Genomic DNA, 11377 nt, shown 5'->3' on the forward strand with positions numbered 1-11377 from the left:
TTGTTATTCACGTGAGTCTTTCAAAGTAAGTGGCTGTTCGGTCATTTGGATTCAAATCACAGAGTTGCTGAGTGCAGGGTCCTCTTGGACTGAGGTCCAAAGGGAAAAATAAATACTATGCCATTAGGATTGCTAACTCGGTGTAGACAGCACGTTTCAAAGTCAGGAATGAACACAAGCAATTGGAAAGTTGATTGAGTGACCCAGACTTTAAATGCATGAACTAGAATGAAGCACAAACCCAAGAGATTCTGCAGATGCTGGAAATCCAGAGTAACACATACAAGATGCTGGAGTAACTCAGCATGTCCCGGTGAAGGGTCTCGACCTGAAAAGTCAACTGTACTGTATATCCCTCTCCATAGATGCTGCCTGACCTGCTGAGTTCCTCCAGCATTTTGTGTGTGTGTGATTGTAAAATGTAGCACATTATTTTTTGTAACCATTTTAGATATCTTTCACCAGGTATAAGAAATAACAGGAAATATTTAATCATTTTAATGAGATAAAGCTAAATATTACTCATCCAAATGATGAACAGCTATGTAACAAGACTATATATACAGTCTGCAAACCACTGATCGTTTTCATATTAAATTTATCAGTGTTAAGGTCATGCACTTCTATCACTCACAAGCTACAATTTAATGGATGTTTTGTTAGATAACATTTCATACATCCTATTTTCTAGTTCTTGTGCTCCAAAAAGGAAAAGAAACATGAGAAATGATATTGTAGAGTTTCCCAGATCTATAGGAAAGGGTCAGGCTGCTGCTTTGGGACATCCTCAATACACAGCTTATTCTGGATTGGAGCCATGCCACATACTTCAACAAGGGGCTGTTTTTAGCTCCGATTTAATGGCCCATTAAATGATAGTAAACTAAATGACACGTGACATTTCCTTGCTGTTACCTGGAAAAATAATTCAATTGTAGCACAAAGACTACAAAGTATATTTGAATTATCATCCTCGCACCATTTGAGGAACAGAGTTCTGTCTCACTTTCTAAAAAATATTAATCTATCATACCCAAGACAACAGCCTTGAAAAACTAAAGAAAAAAATTATTTACTGAAACACACACAAAGTGCAGGTGGAACTCAGCAGGCCAGGCAGCATTTGTGGAAAAGAGTAAACAGTCGATGTTTTGGGCCGAGACCCTTCATCAGGACTGGAAAGGAGTTTTGTGTACATTGCTTTGGATTTCCAGCCCTGCACACTTTCTCACATTTGAAATCATTTACCTCCGTCTTAGCAATGGCCCCTGTCATACTCCAATGCGTACAATGCAACTCAAATGGAGTGCTAATATCAGTCAAAACTCGAATTCCAAGTCAGACTAGTCAGCTGAGACCAGAGCACTTTCTAGAAAAATTACTTTAACATCAAATACATTTCCGTATTAAATAAGATGTCTTCTACAATCTTACCTTCATTCAGAACTGTGGGTACCTTAATGCTGTTCTCCTCTTCATCAAATCGAAAATGGAACAAAGTTTGCGGCTGTTTGTTTGGCACAGAATTATCATCTTCCTTAATGGCAATAGGGGGTTGTTTTGTGAGACTGAATTTAACTGTAGGAAACACAGGCCCTGTTTGTTCCTCCTTCTTTTTATTGTTTTCTATCTTCTCATCAGTCACTTTCTTCTTTGTGATTTTCACTCTTTGAAGCTGTTCAATTCTCCAGGCATCTTTCACTTCCTTTTTAGACACAGTAGATTGAATAGTTGTTTCTGTTGGAGCTGCAGTACTGACATAAGGCTCCTTTGTGGTATATAATGGATCATGGGACATCGTAGGCACCAGATTGTTGTATTCAACTTCATCATCCATGCCTGAGCTTCTAATGTTGTATCTTTCTTGCCTTCTGTTAAATGATCGGTATTCTTTAGACTGTTTAGGGCCTTTCTTATGAAAGTGCTCATTACCCAAAGGCTCTTGGTCATAGCTATACTGGTCATCATAATGTTGTGCTGGCTCTTCATTCTCGTTGATTATTGGATAGGCAGATTTCTGTTCCTGGGAGGCATCACAGTTAGGTAGAGTGTAGCACAAGAGGTCACCACCAGAGTTGTCACAGTGGCATACTTTACATGGTGGCATATGGAACGTATGCCCTGCTGTGTATTTCTGACCATCATGAAGGCACCCTACCTTGGCACACTGTTGGCAACCTTCATCTGACTCCACGACTTCAATGCAGTTCTGTGGAAGCTCAGGGCAAGGGATAAAATAACAGCCGATCTTGCCTCCTCCACTGGGACACGCACACTCTGTGCTCCCGAAATCAACAAAATACGAAGATCCTTCAGGTACCTTGCCATCCCTGAACCCAGCATGAATGCAGTCGTAATACTGGTAACCCTCGCATGCACAACCATATTGCATGCACGTGGCACAACAAGCACCAGGCTCCAACACCTCCTCAATACAGAATTCTAGCAAAGGGCAAGTCACGCCAGTGCAGTCCTTCTGGGCGAAACAACTACTGTAGGAAATCAGCAGGCAGAACCAAATCCTGAGATCCAATAATTCAAAACTTTCCTTTCTCTGTGTAGCCATTGTCTTGCAGAGATCTCACAGATGATAGAAATGAACAGGAGCAGCTTTGTTTTAAGCTTTCAGGCAAAGATTTCCAGTTAATATTTATGGTAAGTCCTGCTCCAGTTCCGATGGTAAATTAATTTTTCACCTTCTCTTCTTAAACCTCGGATTAAGAGAAGAAAAGACTGAAACTTGGCAAACTAAAACTTTCTATGTGAAATAGAAAAAAAAGCCTTAATACTTGGGATAACACCTAACTCTTGTTTATGCAACTGAAACTATTGAAGTGTATTAACAGAACCTCAGGGAATGCCTCAAAGTAGGAGCCTCATGGTATCTCTCAACTGCACATTAATCAACATTTCATTTATATCTTACAAGATCACGTCTACTTGTTGCATAACAACAAAATTGCTCTTATTAGCAGCCTATTCCATATGGTACAACACTGTATAATTAAAGTTATTTCTTTTTCTCTGCAGCTTTCAATAAGCAATTTATTAACTAATTTTGACATCTAAAAGATGCATAGACCTTCTTGTAAAATACCACTGCTATTCTAAAAGATACAGTCTGTTTGAACAAACAAAAATTGAAGCTTAAATAACTATAATTTTATTTTCAGCCACAGACCTAGGGATTGCTTCCAAATTATTCAAGTTAAGTTGTTGCAAATGTCTCTTTTTATACAATGACTAGACATGGGTCAGAGCTCTTCTTTGATGTCTGATTCAAAGACATTTTTAACTTTAATTTATGGTAAGTATTCTTCAAATATTTTTAATATGTGTAAAGTAATACTGTAATATGTGCAAATGTTATTTACTACAGATTTTATTTTTGTGGACAATGATTGGGAATAAATTAAAGTTCAAAAGTTTCAGATTTTTTCTACAGTAAACCACTTGAATCAGATCTACCAGCAAAGCAGAAAATGCTGAAAATATACACCAGGCTGCGGCAAAAATCACTCGATCTGAATATTACCCTTTCTTCACTCCGTTCCAATGTTGACAAGCCTGTGATATTTCTAGATATCCAATATTTATGATTTTGCAAAGTGATGTCATCTGAAAATCTGACAGAACCTGGAGAAAAATGCAAGCTGCTAGAGGAACTGCACGAGTTCTTATGCAGGGTCTTGACCCAAAACACTGATTATCACTTTGCCTCCACAGATATCACTGAGTTCCTCCAGCAACCTGCTTTTTGATCTGAAAATTAACCAATATTGTTCCAAATTCCTCAATTATCCATCATCATAAATGCTTACAAAGTAATGAAAAACTTCCAAATACACAATCTACAACCAACATCAATGATTATAGCATAATTATAACTGCTAATTTCCATTTTAGCAATCATCACGTGACTGCAACTGAGCCAAGCTGTCAACTTTACTATCAACAGTTATTTGAAAATGCACACGAAACAGAATTTTGACATACCATAATTTCAAAAAGAAAGTAATTTATTCATTCTAATGTCAATCTAATCTACAAACTTTACTTTTGTTCAGAATTTTAAGATAAATCCTACCATCAGATTCGGCTTAAGGGGATAAGGCAGGAAAAGGGTACTGATTGTGGATGATCAGCCATGACCACAGTGAATGGCGCTGCTGGCTCGAAGGGCTGAATGGCCTACTCCTGCACCTATTGTCTACTGTCTATTGACTTCTGAAAATCAGATGGAATCTGGAGCAGGATACAAGTTGCTGGAGGAATTGCCCAAGTCCTGACCCAAAATATCAACAATCTCTCTTTAATCTTATAATGATTAATAGTAATTCAGAATAATCATGTTGTTTGATATTATTTTGTGTCTCAATGCCTAAAAATTCTTCTGCACCAATTTTAACAGTATTAAGGCAGCATGGAGCAACATTATGTCCAAAGCATCAGCGTGGTCACAATCTTCAAATACCATCATCATTAGAAGCCTTATTAAAGTTTCCTTGTGAAATGTTAGTTCCTGGTTCAGCACATTCTACTGAAGTCCTCTGCAGTACTGATGCTTTCTGTAAAGAAGAGGTGACCTTGGTGCCCAAGGAACGTGAAGGCTGTCTGGGACAACAGCAAAGAGTCCCTGCCAGCAGGTTGTGAGGAGATCTCTTAATGGAATAAACCTTCTCTGTCTGCCCAGTCATTGAGGACCAGCACTTTGGGGAAGCCTGCAGTGTCATCAAACCATGCTGGCCCACCTCAACATCTGGACTGGGGTAAAAATAGATGAGGGCTTCAGTCCTTGAGTACAAAGTCTGAATATTTAACCTTCCTAAAGCAGCAGTAAACATTAAACTGCAAAATGCTGTGACCTGGAATGCTCCTGAAGCTACGAATCTGAAGGTTACCATGACCTCGATTTTGTCTGTGAGAGCACATAGAGGGATTTATTTGAGGTTACAGAGACCTTAGAGAAGGATGTCGCAGTGAAGCTTACAGCACACACTTCAGGAAAATGAGTTATCTTTTCAGGGCTTTTTGGGACCCAAGTTCTAAGTGTTGCATGATCAATCCTTCTGCCCCTTCTGTTGCATGCCCTCTCCCCAGTCATTTCCAGTCCACCCGCCAAGCAGAATGATGGGCTTGCACAAATAAACATTGGGAGTAAGTTTTAATTGAAAGAAAAACAACTGAGACTGAAAAGGAGGCTACATCTTAGTTATGAGCATGGATCAGATAGTCAGTGAGACTATGCTTTCATCAGCCTGGAAATGAATGCATTTTGAGAGTGACTGGCTCTTTAAATGGAAAACTTTCTGGAGAAACCATTGGTTTCTGGACATACCTACCCTGCTAAGTATGTCTAGCATTTTCAACATTGCAATAAAAATGAGTTCTGAATTATTACTGTCCTATTCTGGGTGAAATAAATTAAAAATTACGCAAGAAAAATGTTCACTGCACTATTGCTAATATTGTTGGGGTGAATTTCATGCTGAAGCAAGGTTCATTTACATGGAAAATTTGGTTACCAGCAACTCAGAAAATTCAGCAGAACTCTATAGCACATTCAAGAGAGTCATTTAAAATTGCAGACCACACCTCAATGCATGTGTAATAGAATCCCAAATACATTTATTTCATACACTTACTTCCTAGTATTCAAACATTAATTAGGATTGCCTCATGGCTGTGTATTTCTGTTAGATTTTGAAATATATCTCAGAAGTGAACTGCTGTTTCTTGTGGATTCATGCTTTAAGCAATGATGTGGTTCATTAATGCATCAGTCATAGCGTTGATCATTTTTCACAAAAGTTTACTGTGAATATTCTGAATGCCCTTCACAGTATTCACAGGGCATACCACCATAATGATTGCTTCAGGTAATGTGAAGATTAATGCCAATCTTTAGTGAGAAACACTTGAAATGGGGCTCTGAACAAATGGGATTGGTTCAGTCCTCAAGTTCAAAATGGTGAGACACCTTCCTAATGGAATTGGAACTACAGTCCTCGTTTTCTGATTTGGTACTGCTAGCTTCTTACAGGCTTTGCTTGGTTTGGGTGCTGTAGCTGCTGTTGTACTGACCATTCCCCAGCCAAAGTAAAATGGGTCCGTCCTAACCTGGTGGCTTTCCGCTAATACTCTCACAGCTCAGAAATGCATGTGATCCGGAAAGTTACACCGGCAGTAAACTGTGAAGGTAGGAAAAGTAAACACGTCTTCACTGGGACGTGGTGAATTCTGTCCATGCTGACCCATTTTACCGACTCAAATCTATTATGAATGGTTGTAGCATATGAGATCTTTTATAAAAGATGCCTTCACTCATGGTTCAATTCCCAAACTTTAACAAAATCAATGCAATCTCTCCACAATTTTCAACAAAAGCCTATAATTTTAAGATTATCTGATCTTTCTGTTGAACAACAAAATTTACCTCCTGCATTGCTTCTCTCAAATTGATATTCTCAGTTAAGTTCATTACACACATACAGCTAAGCAAATAACTCAGCACTGGGGAAATCTATCATTTAATGAGATGGTTTTCTGGCAGTGCCTCCGTGCAACTGGATTGCTTCAGTCCAACAGTTAACAATAGCTTTCGAACTTCTATTATTTTTTAAAGCAGAACGCTTCATAAAAAATAAAGTACCTTATAATCCCTTAGAGACTGTAAGTAGTCCATGCCCATAAAATGAAGAGAAACTTGTAGCAAGTTGGCCAAAGGTTGTAATAATACCGCACATCTAAACTGAGTGATTAAAATCACCTGACATCATACAATTCAAACGGCATTTCATACAACTTGTCCTTTGTGTCCAATCGAGTTCCAGTTGCTCTATCATTCCCCAGCTAGAGAAGCAAGTTATTTCTTTATTTCCAATGCAATACAGGGCTGTGGGTTTTCAAAATGCAGCCTTGGAAGAGCTTGGAACCTCTGCACTGAGTAGAGTGTAATCTGAGCAGTCAAACTTTCCGTGACTATGGTGGAGTTTTACCTCCTGTGATGTGTGAGGAAACAGTTTAGAATTTCAAAGGAGCATAGCGGTTATCAGTCCAATGGGACTCAGGTTTGATCGGAAGCAGTGTTTTCTGCATGGTCACTTTGTCTACACCGTAGTATCTGTGAAAGTAGATGCTGCCATAAAGATTACAATGGCTTTCTCGTTAACACACACTGGGTGCTGGTTCTCCCAGAGGTGCTGTTTGAACACAAATAAGACAAAGAAAAAAATCACTCTCCAAACTGGGGAAGACACAATGTAAGGCTGCATTTACGAATATTTCCAATTATTTAGGAAGTCTAGCTCTTTGCTGATTTAGAAACCAGACTCCGTGATTTAAGTTTGTACAACTTTGAGACTAAGGCTGGAACAGATTATTTTTTACAGACAGGGCTGCTTGGAAATTCTAAGTCTTCCTCTTGTGCAATCAAAGCACAATGCATTTCACAAACAAAATGTCCCACAGAAAATGCTAAAGTAGTTCCACGATAGTTAAATAAACAGCCTTTTCCCTTTTAAATCTTGTGCCCTAAAGAAAATTAAAGTGCATGAGCTGATCAAAAAGACAGCTTCTCTAAATTACAGCCTTAAGTTATAGTTTAAATTTTTCACCAGGCAATGCCATTCACTTTCCTTAAACGTAACACTACTGATTTCAGTCTTCATTCCTTTGCGTTTATCTGGACAGTTCATAAAACTCTTTGAAAAGAAACATCAGTTTAAAAGCAAAACTTACCCGTTCCAGCAGCTTATGCTGTGCACAGCATGGAAACCTTGACGTGTTTTAACAGGGTGGGACCAAATCTTCAATATCAACTGACCAACAGCAAGGGCTATTTGTTCAACCTGAAACCAAAGGAGTTTCTCATCAATCACAGTTGCTTACCTAATGTGCTGGCCTGCTGTCACACTCTTTTAATCTTTCTCACCCCAACTCATTATCTTCTGCAAGACTTTTGAGCTGCAACCCACAGTAAACTGCTTTCTCTCACATTAAGACATTTCTGTAGCTCATGGATGACATGATGTAATGGGTGTTTTAATATTCTAATCCAGTAATATTTGCCATGGCTTATAAATATTATATGCATGCTTCCAGAAACAGGAAGTGAAGGAAACACTTTTTTCATAAATCAAGTTTCTTTTGGAGTGCTTGGATTTTGAATTCCAAACAGATGAACTAAAAAATAATTCTGACATTAATAATTCCCTTAAGCAGAAGTAGTGTAAAAATATTTTAAGTATTAAGTAAAAAAATCCAAACTGCAGGTGACAATAGACAAGAACAGAAATAGGTTAAGTTTGGATATATTGTAATGAAACAAAACATAGCTGTTACAACAGGCAGATAAATTATAGTTCTATAAAGTTGCAATATTTAGTTTGAAATAAATTTCTTACCATCATTTCAAATAGTGTACACTTTAGTCCATCTGTTGGTCTAAATAAAATATTTGAAAATGTTATTCTATCCTGATTCTTAGGGACCAATTATGTGCTGAGATTCTTTTGGTATGCAGGGTCCCTACAGAACAGTCAGCAACAATATAGCAGATGGTCAGCAAGTTAACCACTTCTCAGAGTACTGAATTGTAGTTCAACAAGATTAGAAACAAACTTTTAAATTAGTCTCAGATGCTCTTCAACTGCATGACTGGAGGCTGGTATTTTTGATAAAAATCATCTTAACATTGGCATATTTTATGAAACCTGTAAAATGAAATTACAGACCATTTTTCCAAAATTTCATTGGGTCTATAATATTAAATTATTCAGGAACAGAGCTCTTTGTTAACTATGTCACTATCTATATGAAAATAAATATTGAAAGCACAGACTGAGGCCACTTTATACTCAAACTCTATAGCTGCCAATTTAATATGCTATCATACAAGTGAGATATGTTGAGAATAACTGAAATCTCTGGTAAAAATGTACATTGCTAATAATACATTTTAAGCATTCCTATTGAAAACTGTATAATATTTTACTGGTTTGCTATTGAGGGAGTGCAGCGTAGGTTCACAAGGTTAATTCCTGGGATGGCGGGACTGTCATATGTCGAAGGATTGGAGCGACTGGGCTTGTATACTCTGGAATTTAGAAGGCTGAGAGGGGATCTTATTGAAACATATAAGATTGTTAAGGGATTGGACGCACTGGAGGCAGGAAGCATGATCCTGCTGATGGGTGAGTCCAGAACCAAAGGCCACAATTTAAGAATAAGGGGTAGGCCATTCAGAACGGAGTTGAGGAAAAACTTTTTCACCCAGAGAGTGGTGGATATATAGAATGCTCTGCCCCAGAAGGCTGTGGAGGACAAGTCTCTGGATGCTTTCAAGAAAGAGATGGATAGAGCTCTTAAAGATAGCGGAATCAAAGGTTATGGGGATAAGGCAGGAACTGGATACTGATTGTGGATGATCAGCCATGATCATAGTGAATGGCGGTGCTGGCTTGAAGGGCCAAATGGCCTACTCCTGCACCTATTGTTTATTGTCTATTGTCTATTGATTCAAAAACTGCTTTTTTTCTGCAGCCATTCAGTGTACTATATGAGAAGGAAGGAGAGTTTGTGGCTCAGTTTAAGTTCACAGTTCTGCTCATGCCAAATGACCCAATGAGAATCACCAGTGGAACATTTGAAACTGAACTTTACAAATCTGAATTGGACATTAAAGATCCTGACCTAAAGGCCTTACTTCAAAGTTCTGTTAGCCGAAGGAATCAGAAGAGGAGGAAGAAGAAGAAGGTGGCTTCCCAGTGTGGACTATCTGCCACCACTGGCAGCACCAATGAGGAAAATGAGACTGGAGACTGACCTCTGGTAACCATAGCCCCAGAACTGACCTGACCTTCCTTTGACATACTGTCTGTACCTAACAGCGACAGCTTGTGGGACCCTTTACACCAGCTCCTGTATTCTTACGTTGAGGAGGACCACAGGACTCGCATTTATGACTGCAGACTACTTCCAAAACAAAATTTTTAAAAAACTGCTTTTCTCATAATTCTGTACTACTGAAGTCTCAACAAATCTTATAAATTGTTTTAAAAGGCACACAGTAGTGAAATTCTAATTTAAGTTATTAAATCTTTCTTCAAAACATTGCTTCAGTTGAATGGTAGATTGATATAAGCGCCAAGATCCTAAAGAATGTGAACCTCTGCTTGATTTCATCACTTTCCTGTCTTGACTTTTTCCCTTTGTTTCAAATCAAAAGTCAGTGAATACACAGGAGTTGTGGGGTCATCATTGGTTTAAAAGGCCAAAGTATCTTTATTTATACTTTATACCGGAAGCGATCTTTGTCAAGGGAAGAATTAACCCCACCAAGGATGACCACTTTCTCTAAATGTGGAAGACAGTAGCAGTATGCCTGATGTTGTAGTGTGTGAAGGAAGAGAAGTGGGTGCAGTTACTATTACAAGAGAGAAGGTGCTGAAAGACTTAGAGGTACAGAAGTCACCCGGACCAGATGAACTGCACCCTAGGGTTCTGAAAGAGGTAGTGTTAGAAACTGTGGTGGCATTAGAAATGATCTTTCAAAAATCATTGGACTCTGGCATGGTGTCTAAGGTCAGGAAAATTGCAAGTATCACTCCACTCTTTAAGAAAGGAGGAAGGCAGCAGAAAGGAAATTTTAGACCTCAGTGCTTGGGAAGATGTTAGAGTCAGTTGTTATTGATAAGGTGATGGAGTACTTGGTGACACAGGCCAAGGTAATACAAAGCCTGCATGGTTTCCTTTCCTTTGTATATTTGGACTTTCAGAAGGACTTTGCTGCTTACCAAGTTAAGAACCCATGGTATTACAGGAAAGTTACTAACATGGTTAGAGCCTTCATTGGCTGATAGGTAGGAGGCAGTGAGTAGGAATAAAAGGATCCTTTTCTGGATGGCTGCCAGAGACTAGTGGTGTTCCGTAGGGGTTGGTGTTGGGACCACTTCTTTTTAAGTTCTATATAAATGATTTAGATGATGGAATAGATGGCTTTGTTGCCAAGTTTGCAGATGATACGAAGATTGGTGGAAGGGCAAGTAATGTTGAGGAACCAGATAGGATGCACAAGGACTTTGATAGATTAGGAGAATGGGCAAGAAAGTGGCAAATGGAATACAATGTTCGAAAATGCATGGTCATGCACTTTGGTAGTAGAAATAAATGTGTGGACTGTTTTCGAAATAGGGAGAAAATCCAGGAAATCTGAGATGCAAAGGGACTTGGGAGTACTTGCGCAGAACACCCTAATGTTTACCTGGCAGGTCGAGTTGTTAGTGAAGAAGACAAATGCCATGCTAGCCTTCATTTCAAGAGGTCTAGAATACAAGAGCAAGGATGTGATGCTGAGGCTTTATAAGATACTGAGGTG

The 11377-nt window shown here is 38.7% G+C and overlaps 1 protein-coding gene across 2 annotated transcripts in view; it reads right to left on the reverse strand.

Moving 5' to 3' along the window:
* The window catches only part of fbln2 (fibulin 2), a 259586-nt gene extending 251154 nt beyond the window's left edge, over positions 1-8432 (reverse strand). Inside the window, exons 1-3 of one of the 2 annotated variants that reach the window (XM_063068129.1) lie at positions 8406-8432; positions 7741-7850; positions 1435-2711 (exon numbers count right to left, since the gene is read on the reverse strand). In XM_063068129.1, the coding sequence (XP_062924199.1) occupies positions 1435-2566 (1132 nt within the window). In that variant the 5' untranslated portion in view covers positions 2567-2711; positions 7741-7850; positions 8406-8432. Of the gene's footprint in view, positions 1-1434; positions 2712-7740; positions 7851-7890; positions 8027-8405 lie in introns of those variants that run through there. The other variant, XM_063068130.1, reaches the window with a different exon arrangement.
* Between the last annotated feature and the right edge of the window lie 2945 nt (positions 8433-11377).

The sequence above is a fragment of the Mobula hypostoma genome, chromosome 15, assembly GCF_963921235.1.
Source record: "Mobula hypostoma chromosome 15, sMobHyp1.1, whole genome shotgun sequence".
Lineage (NCBI taxonomy): Eukaryota > Metazoa > Chordata > Chondrichthyes > Myliobatiformes > Myliobatidae > Mobula > Mobula hypostoma.